The following is a 20,528-nucleotide window of genomic DNA, read 5'->3' as shown; positions in this document are numbered from 1 at the left end:
AAACAAACAGTATGATATTGACAGTTTAGATTCTTATGTACCATGTTAACAAGGGTCACAGATTATTGGCAGCCCAGCCATATTTTAAGTTTGTGTTACTATCACAAGAAATAAGTTCACTCCATTCGGAGTCCCTCTCCCCCTCCCCCAAATGCAGGCAAATAGGCATTTTGGGAGACCTAACATAATAGAGACTCACTCACTGCTTTTCTGATTTGAGATTTCTGTTTTTGAGATTTTGCCAAAACTGAATACGCCTAAGGCTACTTGAGTTGGACTAGATATCAGAGATCATCTATCAAAAGACAGAGAATTTATGATTTTCCCAAGGTCACATGCCTGGACAGAGAGCATAGTAAAACCACCCTCTATTACCAGATCTGCTACTCTTAGCACGTAGTGCTTTGAAATGTCCATCTGGTTGGGCCTGATTCATTAGACCTTCTACCTCCCTATCACAAAATCATGTATTTTTTAACTCAAAAAGAATCAGCTGATATTTTTGAATAACATTTGTGATTTTTTTAGAACCTGCAAAGTTAAAAATAGATGATAGGAACACAAATACTAATCAGACTTTTTCTTTTTTTATAGGATATTTTATGTATTTACAATCCCCAGTTTCCCCTCTAAAGCCCCTATCCCCTTTCCTTTTCCCCTCCCTCTGCTTCTATGAGGATGCTCCCCAACCCACCCACCCACTCCTGCCTCACCACCCCTGGCATTCCCCTACAGTGGGGCATCAAGCCCTCACAGGACCAAGGGCTTCTCCTCCCATTGATGCCAGACAATGCCATCCTCTGCTACATGTGCACCTGGATCCTTGGGTTCCTCTTTGGTTGGTGGTTTAGTCCCTGAGAATTCTTGGGGGGAGTGAGGTTGGTTGATATTGTTGTTCTTCCTATGGCGTTGCAAACCCCTTCAGCTCCTTCAGTCTTTTCCCTAACTCCTTTACTGGGGATTCTATTCTCAGTCCAATAATTGGCTGTGAGCATCTGCCTCTGTATTTGTCAGGATCTGGTACAGCCTCTCAGGAGTCAGCTATAACAGGTTCCTGTCAGCAAACACTTAATAATCAGATTTTAATCTCAAGTATTTTCATCCATTTTTCATATGTAAAATCTATATAAAATTATAGTTTCCCCTGAAAATTCCCTTCACATGCTGCAAGATCTATAAAAAGCCAAGTTATGGTGGTGCTGTTATGCAATTTAAGGGAATACTGGTATTTTTTTTTTTTTTTTTTTTTTTGGTGAGGAAAATGCATTCAAAACGTCAGGGTAGCCTGTGTGTATTGCTAATTGGCCTAAAACAACAAAGTCACAAGTCATCCTGGCTCCATCCTACTGCAATTCCCAAACTGCAATTGTTTCTTCCAAAAATTATGTAAGCCAGAATCAAAATATTTTTGATTAAGATGCTTTGACCTTAGCCTCGAAATGTCTTGAAGTCCTGGGGTGGGGACATACCCATGGGAACCCCACCCACTCAGAGGAGAAGGGGAGGTGGGGGGAGGACTGTGAGAATCAGTGATGAGGTGGAAAGGGGTTAGTGAGCTGGATGTAAAGCAAATAATTAAAAAATTATTTTAATTTAATAAAAATGCTTTGGCTTTCAATTAAATTTGTATAATTCAGTGACTCTTGTGACTTCAGTCTCAGAGGGAAGGAAAATGTCAAGAAAGTCACAGGTTCCTCTTATGAAATGAGGTTAAACCCAGGTAAGGTGAAATGTAGATAATTGAAGTGAGGTTACCAGACCTTTTATAAACCGTCAGATAGTTATGGTTTCTAGAGAATATTTTAAATATACTACTAATGGATTTAGTAAGATCAGTCAACAAAATTTCATTAGAAACACAAATTCCTGAAGCAAAAGTTTTCTCAAGAAACCCACATAAGCACATTATATGTTTCTGGTTTTTAAATTCCTTGTTACAATTGATATAAATATTTCCCTTTCAACAGAGAAGAAGATATTCAACCTAGTACTTGAGAGGTACATGGACTGGCAGTTCGGACCAGTTTGAGATACAGAGTGAGTTACAGAGTGTTTTTTAAAACATAGACTGGTCTATGTTCTTTTAAGTGATCTTATAAAATCAGATACATTTAACTGAGGATATTATTTTATCTAATTACAATTGATATGCCAATATCAATTAGACTAAACTATACTAGGAGAGAAAGTAATAATACAGAGAGAAACATCTGGAAATTATGCTACAGGGAAGAAAAAATAAAAATTAGAGAAACTCCATTTCTAAGAAAATTTCTGATTAACATCATGAATTTTGCTAAAAGCCAAGAAAAAGAAAAATTCAGGCCATGGAATAGCAAGGACTTTGACACATCTTATACCAGGACAGCCCTGACCTTCCAGTCTATTGCGATCACACATCCGACTATTTCATAGTCTCTTAAATCCTCAGTCTTACACTCACCAGGGCTAAAACAAACAGAAATACATGGAGCAAGGTGATGCTTTAGAACTTGTCTTTTTGTTGTTTATTTTAATTTTATCTCCCATTGAAATCCATATCAAATGTCTATTGCCTTGACACAGAGGAGCTTTGCCAAAGGCCAATGTGTGGGTCAACCTGAATATCTTGAGGATGGAAGCACATTTGCTCATTGAAAGGAGCAGATTTTTTTTATAGCCAGAGATAATGCTCTTCTAATGTTAAAGTTGGTTAATGTTCAAGGTAAAAGATTAGGCTAAGAAAAATGCCTGATTCTTATACAACCAAATCATAGGCCAAACAGGCATGTTAACTATTCAAATTGAAAAGAAGCATTGTTCAAATGGCCCTGGCCAGCTGATGGGCCATGTTTCAAGCGAAGAGAGCATTTTGTCATATGCCCCTGGTGACCAGTATCTACCACAGAAACTCACAAAAAAATCAGGTGATCTAAACCAAATAGCAACAATAAAAAGTAAATGATCGATCAGCAGGCTGGTGCACAGTTAATCTGACACGTGCACAGGATGAGGAGTTTTAGTATTTAGTGCCCCGGAGATGTAAATTTCCTCACTTCCTGTGGACCTGGCCGGTCTTGAAACGGGTCAAACAAGATGACAGTCATGGAGGCTATAGACATGCTGGTTGATCTGGTGGATGAATCTGACCCAGACGTAGACTTCCCCAACTCCTTTGGTGCGTTCCAGACTGCGGAAGGCATCCGGAAAGCCCACCCAGACAAGGATTGGTTCCACCCGGTTGGACTTTTGCATGATCTAGGGAAAATCCTGGCTCTGTGGGGAAAGCCTCAGTGGTCTGTTGTTGGAGACACTTTCCCTGTGGGCTGCCGACCCCAGGCATCTGTGGTGTTCTGTGACTCTACTTTCCAGGACAATCCTGACCTCCAGGACCCTCGGTACAGCACGGAAATTGGCACGTACCAGCCCCACTGTAGACTTGAGAATGTCCTTATGTCCTGGGGCCATGATGAGTACCTATGCCAGATGATGAAGTTCAACCAGTTCTCCCTGCCTTCAGAGACCTTCTACATGATCCGATTCCATGCCTTCTATCCGTGGCACACCAGTAGCGACTACCGGCAGTTGTGCAGTCAGCAACACCTGGATATGCTACCGTGGGTGCCAGAGTTCAACAAGTTTGACCTCTACACCAAGTGCCCTGACCTACCGGATGTGAAGAGCCTGCGGCCCTACTATCAGGGGCTGATTGACAAGTACTGCCCAGGCATTCTGAGCTGGTGAATGGTTTCCAGTACCCTGTCACTGCTGAATCAGCACCTAGGCCAGACAACTTCAGGAACAATAATAACCCACTCCAGCCTTGCTCAGAGCCCCATACACCTGGCCACAGCCCCCACCCTAACAGTTGAGGTCACTTTTGCTGGGTATCGATAAAGAATAAAAGAGATTACAAAGCTGAAAAAAAAAGTAAATGATCATTTACTCTTCCTTGCCTGAAGATAAAATGAGACTCAAGAGAGATGAACTAACACACACAGGATGATAGGGAGCCTCAAAGGTAAACTGAAAGCCTTAAGGTCCTTGACGCCAAAGCCAACTCTTGTCATTACACAAGTGGTTTTCAAACTATGTATTTAACGATTACATTTTTACACATAATGTGTGTGTGTGTGTGTTTGTGTGTACACATGCATGCATGGTATACAAGTGAAAGACACTTACAGAAAAGAGTTCTCTCCTTCTAGCAAGTGGGTTCCAGGCATCAAACTTATCACATCACCAGGTTTGTCAGAAAGTATTTTTACCTGTGGAACCTTTCCATGGGCCTTTAAAAACTTAAATAGCCAATGCCATCACCAAAGTTGTAGAATTTTGGAAGCCACCAATACAAAAATGTTGTTGTCAGGTTCATTAAGTTTCACACGGATCTCAGAACAAAACTGTCCCTGCCATATCTTGACATATCTAGACGCAGTTTCATGACTATGGAAACAGTAGCTCTCTGTTACTCTGGGGAGGAGGTTAATTCAAATGTGTGAACATTCACTCATGTAGTTTGGTACAAACAGGGATAGAAATGCCAATGTGAGCTGCATTCAAATGCCAAGCAGTACCTGAGCACTTCAGTTTAGAACAAGCTGCCATCTTGGCAAGAGAAAGCAATAATAAGTACACAAGTGCCTCCTCACATTAGGAAGATATTCTATTATTGACAGAGTTTCTAGGACCAGTATAATTGAATACTTAATGGGCAAGGCAAACTGTTACTATGCTCTTCTGTTTCCCTTATTTTTCTCTAAATTGGCATTAAAGGTGGACAAGAACTAGTTTTAAGGGGGTTGTTTGTTTGTTTGTTTGTTTGTTTCTGTGGTTTCAGCACAATGTTTTGGTGATGCTGTACTATTCCTGCCTGGTGTCAGGAGGCATATGATATCTGATTTTCTCATTTCTAGCAATGCTACCATTGATAGTTGAGTTCTAGTGACATCATTGCATGAATTTCCCAAATGTTCACCTGACCATTTTAGTAGATATTGATAGTTTCTAAATCCATTGGCTCTTCGATGATTTAAGTAATGGTTATCTAACCCTTTATTTCTCTTGACTTTTTTATTTTAATTATGTATATGTGGGATGGAGAGATATCTCAGTGGTTAACAGCACATAGTGTTTGTTTTTTTAAGATGATCTAAATTCAGTTCAGTTCCCAGGATCCATGTTGGTAGCTCAAAACCACCTACAACTCTATCTCCAGGGAAATAAAGGGTTAGACACACACACACACACACACACACACACCACATACACAAAGGGTTCTGGGTATGTAGCTTAAGTGGTGAAGTAATTGCCTATCATTCATAAGATCAGAGTTCAAACGGTGAATAAATGTGGTTTTATAAAACAGAGAAGGTGGTGAGTGCTGTAGTTTAAATGAGACTTTAAAAGTGAAAATGTGATTGATTCTTAATTTTAGACTCAGTCAAAATGTAGCTCTTTCTGGTTGGGGTTATTAAAGACACATTTAAAGGCCTGCAGGTATTGGTTGATAGTAAACACTTGTTTAGCATTTATAAGGTCCTAGATTCTATTTCCACCAGTACAAAAAAAAGTTTAAGATAATCAGTAAAACGGAAAACTGACTGTATATTTTATGCTGTAAAATGCCCCAGTCTCCAAAAAGTTTAGGTAAGGTGAAAAGAGCACAATGTTGAAGGGTATTGCAGTTGGGTTCATGAATATATAGGAGTTTATTGTTCTATTTTATTTTATCTGCTAGTTTTCTTTATGATAAAATATGAAAAGATATAGGTCAACTATTTGGCTCAGTCCATAAATGGGTGAAATAAAATGGATACCATTTGCAATGATGTACCATTGTGTGAATCAAAATCATCTACCACTTCCCAGAGGGTGTAAATTGCATTTGAATGACAGTCTGTTTCTTACTTTAAAATATCACCTAAAATTCTTGGAAGAACATCATAATAGTTCTTCAATTGAGAATAATAGTCTTCAAATCTGGCTTTAAAGAACTGAGTCCTCTAAGCACATAGAACAGAGGCTGATTGGATTGAGACCATCGTTGTCTTACATAATAGCATTACAAAATGGCTCAATACCATGTTGCTACTTCATCATCCAACACAGACACACAGCTGTCTCTGCAACTATAATTTGCCTTCTGAGTGAGAATTCTTTCAACAACCAAAGATTTTCCTTAACACCTATCACTGTCTACACGAGAGGTCAGGAATCTATAGTCTTCAGGCCAGCTTGTCACACATTTATCCCCATTCATCATCTAAAGCTCTTTTCCAGGTACAGTGTCAATGCTCAATGGTTGAAATAGAGACCAGATGGCTAGCAAAGCCTCAAATATGTACCATCTGTCCCTTTAGAAAACACATTGCCGACCTCTTGCTTAACTCAAAAGAGAAATTCCATGGTTTTGATTTTAGACAGTTGGCTTATGTTGGATGAGGAAATATACTCTAATGGTTTTATAGTCCTACAGTTTTAATATTGATATATCATTAATATGTCCTACTTTGATGAAGGGCAGATTGGGTAGAAATCAATGTTCAGTAGCATCATCATTATTCTTCTATGGAAGAAGCACAGCAGGGTGAACCCATAAAATGACTTGTGAAATGTTATTTGAATTTCTACAACCTTTTTTCATTGATGAATATTTTGTGGTCTGTAATTTTCTGACAGCCTACTAATTTCACCAAGGTGATATACCTCGGGGCGCATCCAACTGATCCCTGCCTTTATGCTCATTCTCCCAGTAGGAAATGTGCTTAGAATAAATTCTGCTTTACCTTTTGAAAGGGAGGAGGACAGATGGAGATTAAACCTGACAATGGGGGTGTAGGCGTGCACTCAACTTGTTCCTGAAAGGGGAACAAGAAACCTGGCATGTGTTCTCCCTTCTGTCAGATGAACAAAGAGGTGAGGGAAAGAGCAGAGTTCAGAAAGTCTTCTATCATCACAGAAGACCCCTAGCCTCCTCCCAGCTGGAATTTACATGTTTGGAGCAGGCATCTGGGAGTGAGAGAGAGCATGAAAAACTTGAAAGCCACTCACTTCCTGAAAGGCTGACAGTTTTCTGCTAATGATCTACGTTCTGCAAATCTTGGAGCAGGGAATAATTCTAGATCCAAAAGGTCAGCTGAATTTTTACCCCATCATTTCATTAGGCCAGCATTGAGTTCCTTTCTCTAGAAAACTTGGGATGTAGCACAGTTATCAGGGTGGTATCCTAGCATTCATGAAATATAGTCATCAACACCATATAAACATGGTATGGTGATACAACCCTGTAATCTCAGCACCCAGGAAGTAAAGACAAGTGGGCCCAGAACACTTTATACATGTGTATGTATGTGTGTGTATGTGCATATATGTGTGGCAACCTAAATAGTTAATCTTAGAATGAACAAACAGCCCTGGCTATACCTTCAAGATATGCTCATTGGATGCCTTGTCATCAGGGGACACATACAAACGGATGAACACAGAATTGCTGTATTGACCACGGAATGTTGCCAGTGTTTGCAGTAGACTGAATTTTCTCTCTGACCAAACCCCTTCAGGACCAATATTGGCTTCAAGCACTGGCCAGCGAAAAGGTGAATGCCTCAAGATGTGGAGCAGTGGCTTGGCATCTGCTTTTTCAATCCCTTCTGAAACAATGGATACAAAGAGCAAGTTAGAATTGTAAACTCGAAGCCAGCTCTGATAACCCTAGTCTCTAATCCTTGCACTTGGGAAGTAAAGGCTGAAGGATCAGACATTCTAGGCCACCCTGAACATCATAGTTACTTCTCAAAGCCAACCTGGCTCCATGAGACCCTAACTTAAAACAATCACAAAAATAAATTCCAAACTGTTTCACCAAGCTAAACTGCACATTTATTTTCTCCAGAGAAGAATCCCATAAAGCTTTCCACTTGGAAGTTCAGCTGATAAGGAAATGGTGAGAGGAGAATAGACTGAGAATCACTCCAGGAACACAACTACCTGTCACATACTTCAATGAGCCTGGTGGATATTCCCTAGAATGAAGATGGGCTTAGTGACTAGATTCCAGACAATGAATGAAATTAAGCAGGCAGTCCTTATTACTGGCACCAAGGAATAATCTTAACTAAACAATATGGTTCAGTTAAGACAAGGTTGTCCCAGTGGATAGGTGTTTCTAGCATACCAAAGATATCCCCAAATCCTAAATCGGTTAACAAACTTTTCAACTGGCTTTAACTCTGCAACAGCCTTAAGAGACCAGCTTCAGGCCTTGGTCTCCCAACAAGCATACTAGTTACATGACAAAGCAGCCTGACATGCCTGGGAATCTAAATGTCCCTAGGTTCCAGTATTTTCTATGCAACATAATTCTTATATGTATGTGTCATCTCGGGCTTTTTCTTGGGCCAGAACTGGCCTGGATATGGATTCAGATTTTTGTACTAGATATTATGGGATTTTTCCCTGCTGCTCTATCCAAATATCTTATATAGTAATTGATACCAAATAATCCAGTCCTGGAAATAAGGTTATTTTCTGTGGCTGGAGAGACTGCACAGTAAAGAACACAGCGTGTCCTTCCACTCTCAGCTTGGGCAGTACACAACAGCATGTGACTCCAGTTCCAAGGGCTCCTACAGTCTTATCTGACCTCCACAGCCCACCAATACTCATGCACTCACACGCATGTATCCACACATATGTACACCTAATTAGAAACACAAAATAATAAAATCTTTACAAGATTATTTTCTTCACTACAACAGCCACATATTCACTAAAAAAAAAAACTTATCAAATTCCAGTGTTTGAGAATTTTCATTGCCTAAATAACATCTTAAACATTAATAGAATTTTAGTTCTCTCTTTCTTAATTAAACACTAAACATTAATAGAATTCTGAAGCCTAAGGATCATATTGTATTTATTTTTTCTTTCTTACTCACTCTCATTCATGCAGGATGAATAAAGGATTTTGGCTTTCTGGACTGCTTCAGTGTCCCGCCTTCGACTGACTGATTTCTCCAGAAGTGCTAGGCAAGGGAAAACAGGAATCATTAGCATCCACCCATATGTGGTGTCAAATTGAAGGTCAGCCCCCAGAAAATTAAATGCAAAGACAGACAACTCTGGAAAATTCAAGGCACGCAAGCAGCAGGAGAGATTCCAAACTGCTTGAGATCCAAATAAAAACAGTAAATGTTCTCTTATCCAAGGTTCACCTAACTCAAAAGAAACCCAAGGTTCAACTTCCATCCGAGAATAGACTTTCTTCAGGGGTTAATTTCCTTCCACCACCTACACAAAAGGAAGCAGACTTCATTTATTAAAGAACCAAAAATAACTGGATTCAGTCTGTTGTTTCTGGACCAAGTAATACTCTCAATGGAAGTAATTTCATCAGGGTCAAGTTTCTTAAGATTTTTTTTCTTTCATAACTTGGCCTCACAGGGAGGTCACCCGGAAAAGAATTTCCCATTACAAGTTTTATTTGGTGTTGCATAAACATGCCATAGACATTAAAAAACAAGTCATTGCAACAGGAAATAAAGAAACAAGGTTGAAAAGCATACCCAAATTGTCTGAAAATGTGTCCACTTATACATGCAAAGTTCTGAATATTGAATTGAAGCTATGAACAAAAAAATGTTTTCCAGACCTTTTTAGAAATGTATTTTCTCTTTTCTTAAGATTTATTTATTTATTACATATAAGTACACTGTAGCTGTCTTCAGACACACCAGAAGAGGTCATCAGATTCCCATTACAGATGGTTGTGAGCCATTATGTGGTTGATGGGATTTGAACTCAGGACCTCTGGAAGGACAGTCAGTGCTCTTAACCTCTGTCTCTTCAGCACATAAATTTATTTTCTATTTATAAAATCACTAATAATAATGTTTGAAGGTCAAAAAAAGTTGTTATCATTCTTCTTTCAAATAAGGATAGAAGAAAGCTGGAAATCAGTGAAAACAAACTTCTTCAAAGTAAACAAGTGAAGGGAAGGAAATGGGAGGAAAGGAGGAAGGATTCACTTTGAATTAACCTGTGAGTATCAATTTGTCAAGTTGATGATAAATTGATGCCAAGTTGATGGATCCCTATGGGGACTATGGCCCCTTTGGTAAGACCTGTTTGCACTATGTGAAACTGCTGCTGTCAGGGAAGACACTTGGCAGCTTCCAAAAGCACAGTGGAATAGATGTTAGCTCCCTGAAGAGCTTTAAGGCACAATGTTTAATGCTAATAAATTGGATAACTAATTACATATTTTCAGAACTGACTTCTAAATTACAAATTTTACATTTCAAAACCTGAAACCCAAAGCTCTTGTTCATTTTTTTCCTTTAAAGTTTATTTTATTTTCATTATGCGTCTGTGTGTTTGTCTGTGTCTATGTAGGCGTTTGTTTGCAAGTGCCAACAAAGGCCAGCAGAGGGTGCGACATCCTCTGAAGCTAGAGTTACAGGCTCTTGTGAGCTGTTCAGTGTTGAGTGCTGGGAACTGGTCCTTGACATTTATATTTATAAGCACCTGCACATTAATCAAGCCCATGACACTACATAGATTCTAGCAAACTAAACACTGGCTTGATATAAGAATTTTAAATTACATGTTTGGTATTTCTTATGTATCATCACAGCAAGAAAAGTCAGACAACCTGCTCCAGAAATAAAGGAGGTTTGTTTTGTTTTTGATTTTGATTTTTCAATCCATAACACTTCATTGATTTTGAATTTTCAATCCATAACAAATCATATCCACACATACTTCCATTCAAGCCATCTTACAAGCCTTTCTGCTACGTTGTTTATGCAGATTGTAGTCATTAGACTATTGGAAAGGCACATTTGGAAGTAAATAATCCAGATTTCATTTTGGAATCTGATGCTATTCCAATGTTATAACCATTATGCAGGCTGCACACAGGACAGGAGTGCCTGAAGGATGAAGAAACAAGCCACAGGAGCAAAAATGAGCATGGCTCTTTAATACTCACCTGTGTGTATTTCCAAGATTATTGGAAGATTACATATTGTAGATTACAAGAAAAATAGGAAACATATATATTGAACAAATTGATCCTCACATTCTAGCCATGCAAAAAATACCAATAATTTACACTGTTCAAAATTCTGCTTTCTGTACCAGAATGTACAAACTATTCTGCTAATGCTCTGTTTTTTGTCATACCCTTTCCCTGCTCCTCTCCCCTTTCTCACTGTATCAAAGCAGGCAGGAAAGCATTGCTGTGTAGAATGGAATGGGGCAATCAGCTCCCAACACCACTTTCTTTGTCTCTGCATGTGCATTTGTGAGAAAATAAGTAAGAAACCTGGAGAGTCATTAATAAGCAGAAAATAATACCCACCTGTCACAGGCATTTTAATAACTTAAGTTCAAAATGGAAAGAACTCATAGGACATCCATGCAGGACTTTCCCTGCATAGCCAATGTTGTTAGATTTACAATCTTTCCTCCTCTAGAGAAAAGTTAGAAGAAGCTGAGGAGGAGGGTGACCCCATAAAAAGACTAGCAGTCCCAACTAACCCAATCCCCTGAAATGTCTCACACACTGAACCACTAACCAGGCAGCATACATGAGCTAGTCTAAGGCCCCCGACACATAAACCGCAGAGGACTGCCTGGTCTGGGTTCAGTCAGAGAAGATGCACCTAACCCTCAAGAGACAGGAGGCCCCAGGGAATGGGGAGGCCTAGCAGGGGACAACAGGGTGGGGTTGGGGTGGAAACATCCTCTTAGAGGCAGAGAGAGGAGGAATAGGATGAGAAACTGTAGGAAGGCAGATGGGGGAATAACGACTGGACTATGAAAAATAAAAGTACTAAAAATAAACAAAACACCAATTCATGAAAATCATATACCAGACTACCTCAAGCTTCAAAATTGGCTGAGAAATTCTTCCCCTCAAAGTATCTTAAACATGCATACAGTAAAGCCCAGCATGGTGCTGTAAGCTACCCAGCACTCATGAGGAAAGTGGATCTCTCTAAGTCTGAGGTCAGCACACTACAAAGCCACTTCCAGGACAGCTAAGGACTGTTACACAGAAATTTTCTCACCCAGAGCCTAGGCACATGATAAAACAAGTGGTGGCTGGGCTATGGATGTGGCTCAATTGATACGAAACTTGCCTAGCATGAAAGAAGCCCTGGGTTTGGTACCATCAGTGAATAAATTGGGTATAGTGGCACAGGCCTGTTGTTCTAGCACTCAGGTGATGGAGATAGGAAGATGGAAACTTGAAGGTCATCCACAGGTACATAACAAGTAATCTGAGGTACAGGAGAGCCTATCTCCCAAACAAAGCAAAACAAGCAACAGACTAAGTTTACCATATACAAAGCTGGATTGTTATCAGTCTTCCCAGGGTTTCCTCAATAACTGCTTCTACTATCTTCCTCTTGTTTCACGTAGGGATAGTTACCAAAATACTCCCACTCTGTGCACTGAATTCTTGCCCAAAGGACTCTGCTCTAGCCACTTTGTGGAGGTCTGCAATTCCTCATTTCCTCTGCTTCCATAACACAGGTAATGCTAGATCATGAGCCCTATCTTGTAGTAAGTGGGAATTTCAAAGCAACTTTGCTTATGTTCTTCATCCTGGATACCAAGGTTATAAAAAAAGAACATCTTCTATCAAAGTATAATATGCATTCCACATAAAAATGAACAAATCATAATTTAAAATTATTCCACAAAGTGAACATACAGAAATCAGAAAAATTATTACCAAAATACCAGAAGCCCCAAGGTCCCTCCCTTCTTATTACTTCTTCCAATAAAAATTATCATTTTTTATTTGATATGTGTGTTTGGTTTTGTGAGCTTACACTGAACCTTGTATATACTAAGCAAACACTCTACTACTGAGCCTTACCTCCAAGTCCAGTGTTTAATCAAGTCTGCTTAACACACTTGCATAGATTACTTTTTTCTTTTGATTTGCAAGATTCTCAAATAGTCTCCACAACTTTTGAAGATTTGTGTTTAAAATCTTCTCTTATTACACAGTTCTCATTTCATTACCGGTAACTTCTGATGAACTAAACTTCTGAATTTTAATGTAGTTCAATTTGTTCATTTCTCCCTCTGTGACTAATATTATGTGTTATTTTTGGTTTACCCCAATATCCTGACAATGGCCTGTATACTCATCTAGAATCTTCATTGCTTCTCATTTATATCTATGTACAGTCCATCTAGAATTTCATTTTGTTCATGTTGTGGAACACCAAAATTGGACTTACCAAGAAGAGTTTAATAAGTAAGATATATATTGATCATTTCATCTTAAATTATATCACCAAATACATTTTTTGCATAAAAAGTTGGCATTGACATTCTTGGTATGGAACCAGCTTAAATCTTTCCCACTGACCCTCTCAGCCTTCTAGCCCATCTCCATTCCTTTATGTCAGCTGTTTATCCCCCAGAAACACTTTTTTCCCATTAAATTGTTGTTTATTGGTAGTGGGCTGGAAGGGATGGCAGAGTTAGCATTCAGACAACACAACACACAAAGCATGAAGGCAGCAAGAGTAATGGGAAAGATCCTGAAGGACTCTCTTCGATAGCAACTGGGTAGACAGGTGCCTGGAGTGTTGATGGAGCAGCCTTAGATCAGCTCTGGTTAGTAGGCATGGTCAGAGATGAAGGGAGATTTACTGGCTGCAGCTCCAAACTGACCACTTGGAGTATACTTTCCTTGACAAGTGAGTCTGTTGGCCAGGGCTCACTTTATGCTCTCTTCCTGGGCAGCCTTCACATTCTCCTTTTTTCTGCCCCAGGCCTTTACACCAGAGGCCTGCAGAGCTCGGCCACAGGACAAAGTCAAGGCCCACAGCTTCAGCAGGGAACACTTTTTGGTAGTATTGAGGTTGACAGGTGCCTCTTCCTCACTTTCCCCTCCAAACAAGAAAGTGACCTCAGGGGACACCAGGAGGCACTGTGCTAGAGAAGTAACTGTGACAGTTGCCATGGCAATCTCCTCATTAGAAAATGTCTAAGTGCAAGCATGGACTTGGGTGACCATGTTGGGCTTTAGCAAGGTATATTCCAGATAGATATAGTGGTCACTCGGAGCCTTGTAGACAGTAGCCAGTACCTTCTCAGTTGCATAATTGCTTAAAGTTATGGTCTCTATCAAGGAGGATCTCAGGCTCCACAATGGGTACAGTGCCATTCTGCTGGCAGATGCTGGCATAATGGGCCAGACTATTGGCATTTTTCATGATGGCAAGGGCTAAGGGAGTGTGTTCCCCAATCTTTAGTATACAATGGCACTTGGCAAACTCAACTCCATTCTTATACTGGGTACAGCATCCAGACAGCCCATCCAGCCCTTGGGTAATCGCATCTTGCCATTGGTACCTTCCAGGGGGACCACACCCTTATCTACCTTACAAAGTCAAGATCACATATCAAAACCAAGAAACAACTCAAGTATCCTAAGTCCAGATGCCTAAGTTCAATATAGCCGAAGTTCAAGAGAGAAATTTTAAAATACCAATCATGAATATGATCAAAGACCTTAAAATTATATTAATAAATCCCTTAATGAAGTTTGTAATAACACAAACAGTTGAATGAAATAATAAGAAACGATTTAAGACATGCAAGTAGAATTTAAGAAATCACCAAAGAAAGACTAAACTGAGAATATAAATGTAGGCAGTGAAATATCTCAGACAAACTACAAGACATAGAAGAGAGAAATTTAAACACTGAACATTGAAAATGGATAGCTCGGTCAAAGGAAATGTCATATCTAAAACCAAAAACAAAACTGGGCTGAAACATTCAGGAAATCTGGAACACTAAGAAAGACCAAATCTTTGAATAACATGAATAGTGAAAGAAAAAACCTAGGGAAAAGTTACAGAAAATATTTTGACATAGAAGAAAATTTCTCCAACCTAAAAGAGAAGGTACCTTTCAAGGTATAAGAAGCCTACCAAAAAAAAAAAAAAACAAATAGAATGGACCAGAAAAGGAAATTCTCATGCATTTAATAATCAAAACGCTAGATATACAAAACAAAGAAAGAATATGAAAAGCTGTAAGGCAAAAGGGCCAAGTAATATATAAAGACAGACTTATTAGAATTACACCTGATACCACAACAGAAATGTTAAAAGCCAAATGGGTCTGGGCAGATATGTTGTAGATGCTAAGAGACCAGAGACTACCAAACCCAGAAAAACTTTCAGTCACCATAGTCCATGATAAAGTCAAGTTAAAACAATATTTATCAGTTAATCAATCTCAACAGAAGGAATTAGAAAGAAAAAAAACCCTAGAGTGCGAAGAGATGAATCACAACCAAGAAGACACATCACAGACCCAAAACTCAAAAGAGAAAGAAAACACACACCAAAACAACAAAACAAGAATCAATAAGCTACACACTGCTCGTTGATAACTCTGAATATTAATGGTCTCAAATCTCTAATAAAAAGACACAGACTAACAGACTGGATTAGGACACAAGGTACACAGTTTGGTATCCAAATATCACAACTCACCATCCTAAAAAAAAAAAAAAAAAAAAAAAAAAAAAAAACTAGACAGAAATGATGGAGTTAGATAAGGTCAAAAGTCAAATGGACTTAGCAGATATAGAACGTGTCACCTAAACACAAAAGAATGAATTTTCTTCTCAGCAGCTTATGGAACTTTGTCACAAATGGAACACATATTTGGACAAAAAACAAGTCTCACTCACCTAAGAAAATTGAAATAACACTCTGAATACTGTCTGATTATCATGGATTAAAGGTGGATATCAAAAAGAACAGAAAGTTTATAAACTTATGGAAACTTAATAACTCACTACTGAATGAAAACTGGGTCAACACAGATACTTAGAAATAAATTGAAGCCTTTCTAGGATTGAATGAAAATGAATATACAGTATACCCAAACTTATGGAACACAATGAAGGTAAGTCTAAACACTAAGCAGTTGATAGCAATAAGAGCCTACAATTTTTAAATTTAAATATATTTTGATCATTATCTTTGCCTCTCTGAAATCCTTCCAGATCCTCTTGTCCTTTTTACCCCCCCCCCAAATTATAAGTTCTTTCTCAGAAAACAAACAAAATCCCAATACAAGAATAGCAAACAAACAACCAAAAAACCCAGACCAAGGAAACAAAACAAAACCCCACTCAAAAAAATAAATAAATAGATAAAATTAAAATTAAAACCAACCACACTGTAATTAAATAAAAGTACACTCATAAAATAAAATAAAACAACTTGTGGTGGAGTCCATTTTATGTCAGTCAACCACTCTGGAATATGAGGCCTACTCTGGACTAGCTGATATATACAGTGTCATTCCACTGGAGAAATCTGATTTTTTCCTCTCCCAGCATGTATAAATGACAGTTCAGATGTTACCTAACAAAATAAAATATAAGGAGACAGAACAAAAATATCAATTTGGATTTGGACAGACCAACCGAAGGAAAGGAGCCTAAGAGAAGGCACAGGAGTCATAGACCCAGTCATTCACTCACTCAGAAATCCGATAAAAACACCAAACTACAAGCCATAATACAAGCACAGGAGACCTTGTTCACACCCATGTAGGCCATGTACATGAGGCTTTAGACTGAATTCATATGAGCTTTGTTCTGCTGATTTGGATGGACTTAAATTCATGTTCTTCTTTTAAAGATTTATTTATTATATATGAATACACTGTTGCTGTCTTCAGACACACCAGAAGATGGCATTAGATCTCATTACAGATGGTTGTGAGCCACCATGTGGCTTCTGGGAATTGAACTCAGGATCTCTGGAAGAGCAGTCAGTGCTCTTAACCACTGAGCCATCTCTCCAGACAAAATTTATGTTCTTATGAGTCTCCAGATTCACGCATTGTCTGTTGTAATGCCTCCATTTTCATCTTTAATTTTATTAATTTGGATCTTCTTCTCTCTCTTTTAGTAAGTTTGGTTAAGAGGTTTTATTATTTTGAATGAGAGGAGTTGTATGTATTTCTCATGGTTTTTGTCTTATTATTGATTTTTGATTATTTGTTAAAAACAGAGAAGGTGCAAAGTTGGATAGGTGAGGAAGTAAGGAGAATTGGGAGAACTTGGAGAGAAAAAATCATAATCAGAATACTATATGAGTTTTTCAATTAAAAACCAAAGACATTATAAAAGTGAAAAGTTCAGCTGGGTGGTGGAGGCATGCACATTTGATCCCAACCCTTGGAAGGCAGAGGCAGGTGGATCTCTATGAGTTTGAGGCCAGCCATGTCAACAGTGTGAGTTTCAGGACAGCCAAGGCTACACAGAGAAACCCTGTCTTGAAACAAGACAAAGCAAAAAGTGAAAAGTTGGTATTGGTAATAGTTATTCTCCATCACATTGAGTACTCTTTTAAGCAAGGACTAGTCACAGTTACGTCTGAAAATCCAAGGCCTAGAGCTTGGCATGCAAAACTAAATTTCTGAGACAAAAAGACAAGAATATTTTATCCAATTGCACAGGAAGTGTGAATAGTTAAACTTACTACTTTTATCAATTCTTTTTTATCATAAACAATATCCTGGCATCATAATTTCTGGTTTTGTTCACATTCCAGTCTGTATCATCTGAGATTCCATTCAGCTGTCTCCATGGGTACTAGTTTAATTTTATCAGTTGCTTTAGCTTAATCACTCTTTTTTTTTTTAATGCTCTGTTCTTAAGTACTGGGGAAAATGTTCATTTTTTTTAACTTTGGCAGTCCAGAAAAGACTATCAATCCTGTTCCCTTGATTCACTCCTCCTACTCCAAAGGTTTTTATCAAGCTTTGTAGAACTAAGAAGAAAATTTCAAAGAATGATGAGATTCCTGCGAACATCACAGTACCATTGCGAAACAGAAGTTCACAGAAGCCACAGCCACTTAAGGTCAGTCACTTGAAGCTTGCAACATTTAGGAACTGCATAGTGAATGTAGTTTTAAATATTCCATGTGCACAAACTTTCAGGGACATGAGTAAAATTCTACCAAGAACCTGGTACTGAGCAGATATCGTAGAGTTACTAGGGACCTCATTCTATTCTTTCTGTGGCTCCTACGAGATTCCTGAGATCTCCCCGTGCTTCATATGCTCACTCTGAAAGGAATCATTGGGCTGTTAAGAGACCAGTGAATGCTGGAGCTATTTACTCAATTTGCTTAATTTGCACTTGAAAAATTTCACATAAGCTTCACTGGGGTAAATTCTGAATTTCATTTAAATTATGCCAACACTTCTCCTTTGGAAATCAAAGGGAACACCTTCTTAATTCTAGTGAGAGAAAGAACATAAACATTCAAAATTTCAAAACACTAAATCTTTACTGGAAGTTTTCACACCTACATAATGAACGGAATGTATGAACACACACACACACACACACACACACACACACACACACAAAGCCTGGGTTCTCTCTGGATGATGCTTAAAAGCCACCTTTAGATGGTCCATGATTAAATGTTGCCCACAATCTTCCTATTTTTAGTTCTTGTTGATTTTCCAGGCAGCAGCCTTCAAACCAAGCCTGCTTTCTAGATTCCTTGCTTATTTATTACACTGAATTTTTCATCTTTCTAACTCACAAGAGCATGGGTATTAAAGCTTTATACTGGTGAACATGCAGACTTGAAATCAGCTTTCAAAGTCCAATATTATTCCCTTAAAAATAAAATTCAAGTTAACAAAGTCATTGTTCATGGATCGTATGGCCCCCGTATTTTACCAAATACCATGACACCCAGCTTTACAGTTCCTCAGCCCTACAGCCAGTCAAGCATGGGATTAACTGAGTCTGTTTGACATACCGAAAAGACAATAAAAACCGATATTTTTTCATTCTTCTAGAAAACTCCTGCCTACATATATAGAGAGAAACTGTCAGAATGATTTTCTCTGTTCATTTTTTATGATAATCTTAAAAGTAATAATTGTTGGTTTACCTGCGAAAGGGGCAAGTATTATTTTATGAGGATTAGAAACTTCTAACTCATTAATCTAAATCATAGGTTGCCAAATAACACAAAATACCCACTTTTAACACAAAAGGGCCTCTTTGTCCAGAAGAAACTCAATTTTATAAAACTTCCAGATACTACAAAACTCTGATGGAAAGTAATTCTCTTATTCTGTTCACTTATAAGTGAATTAATTTATAAGGATTTCACTTTATCAAGGTTACATTTAAAGTAATTTAAATTTTAGCATTCCTCCTTGATAGAACAGTGTTACAATGGATTTGCCAATATGATATTTAAACCAAGAAAAATAACTTTCCTATTTCAATAATTCAGTCTAAAGCCTGCTCTGAAATTGAAGTCATTAAAATCTATCTTCAGCTTCACCTACAATAAAAATTTTAGTTATATTTTTCTCCCTGTCTCCTTTTACAACCTTAGGCAAAGGCCATGCATGGTTACATACTCCCTTCAGTGGTCTTTCCTAAGTAGTCCTGAGATAGTCAAAGATGCAATAATAGCACTGTTGTTTATTAAATATCTGTGTTTGTACTGTGTCCAATATAATATTCTTGACAAGAGCTAACCTCCAAGCATCCCAGAAAGACATGTATCATACATGACACTCTGCAAGTTGAAAAAAAAAATAAAACTCTAAGATTTTGTCCAAGGAGATTCGACTACTGAAACTTAGAATTTGGGCCTGGACTCAGTTCTGGCTCTTGTTCACCTGACCATCTGATAGCTAGCAGAATTCCACAAGTTACTTTTCTGTGAGATGACTAGGCCTTCCAGTACTAGACCAGATTCACCAGTGCCACTGTAGAATTTCCCAACAGATCCTTCAGCCATAACTGGTTATACAGTCTTGCTCTTACAATAAGATGACGTTGTGCTCTGCCTTTCCTTTACCCTGTAATTCTATTTTATGACCAGGAACATAGCTTCCTGGGGCACCTAGTCAGAGATGGGAGAGTTGGAGAGCTTGAAGAAGAACCAAGTTAGCACGTGCTCAAGGTTTTCCTTCACATCATGTTCTAATCCAAGCCAACAGTATTCAAATGTGAGTTGGTATCACCATTAGGAGAGATTAAAGATAGTTGGGTCCTTTTAGAGTATCTGATTCAGTGGATCTGGGATAGGTTCTATAATTTTACACTTTTAGTGAACTCCAAGGTGATGCTGATGTTTCAAGTCCCGAGAATATACTTTGAATACGACTACTTTAAAGTAACAATTTTTATCACTAATTCTAACCTTATCCCACCCAAGATCAAGTAAGAATTAAGGCAATTTTAGCCTTACTTTTCTCAATTTACAACTCTATTTCTTTATTGTTTTTGTTCTCTGTCTGTCTATCTGTCTGCCTGTGTGTGTGTCTGTGTGTATGTCTGTACACGTATTTACATATTCACCTGTGTGCAAGTACATATGTGTATATATGCTTGTTGAGGTCAAAGGGCAACCTCCCACACCGCTCCTTTGACACTAGCCACCTTTTGTGTATATATGTGCTGTGTGTGTGCATGCTTATGTGCACAGCATTGT

At 38.4% G+C, this 20,528-nt stretch overlaps 2 protein-coding genes and 1 pseudogene across 3 annotated transcripts in view; 1 reads left to right on the top strand and 2 right to left on the bottom strand.

Moving 5' to 3' along the window:
* Window positions 1-20,528, bottom strand: part of PHEX (phosphate regulating endopeptidase X-linked) — a gene marked incomplete at both ends in the record, with an annotated part of 233,764 nt that overhangs the window by 185,626 nt on the left and 27,610 nt on the right. The window contains 2 exons of the mRNA XM_080909936.1: window positions 7,405-7,631; window positions 8,919-9,005. Coding sequence (XP_080766062.1) covers window positions 7,405-7,631; window positions 8,919-9,005 — 314 coding nt within the window. The remainder of the gene's footprint in view (window positions 1-7,404; window positions 7,632-8,918; window positions 9,006-20,528) is intronic.
* Window positions 3,076-3,723, top strand: LOC308415610 (inositol oxygenase-like; the record flags this gene model as incomplete). The annotated part of the gene is made up of 1 exon (XM_080910663.1): window positions 3,076-3,723. The coding sequence occupies one exon, from the start codon at window positions 3,076-3,078 to the stop codon at window positions 3,721-3,723; it is 648 nt and encodes a 215-aa protein (XP_080766789.1).
* LOC308415772 (fructose-bisphosphate aldolase A-like) lies at window positions 13,628-19,832 on the bottom strand (annotated as a pseudogene). The gene is made up of 2 exons: window positions 19,779-19,832; window positions 13,628-14,395 (listed from the first exon to the last, which is right to left on the bottom strand). The product of its transcript is annotated as a fructose-bisphosphate aldolase A-like (transcript).

The sequence above is a fragment of the Micromys minutus genome (genome assembly GCF_963924665.1).
Source record: "Micromys minutus genome assembly, chromosome: X".
NCBI classification, from domain to species: Eukaryota; Metazoa; Chordata; class Mammalia; order Rodentia; family Muridae; genus Micromys; species Micromys minutus.
This window is presented reverse-complemented; position numbering and strand designations above follow the sequence as displayed.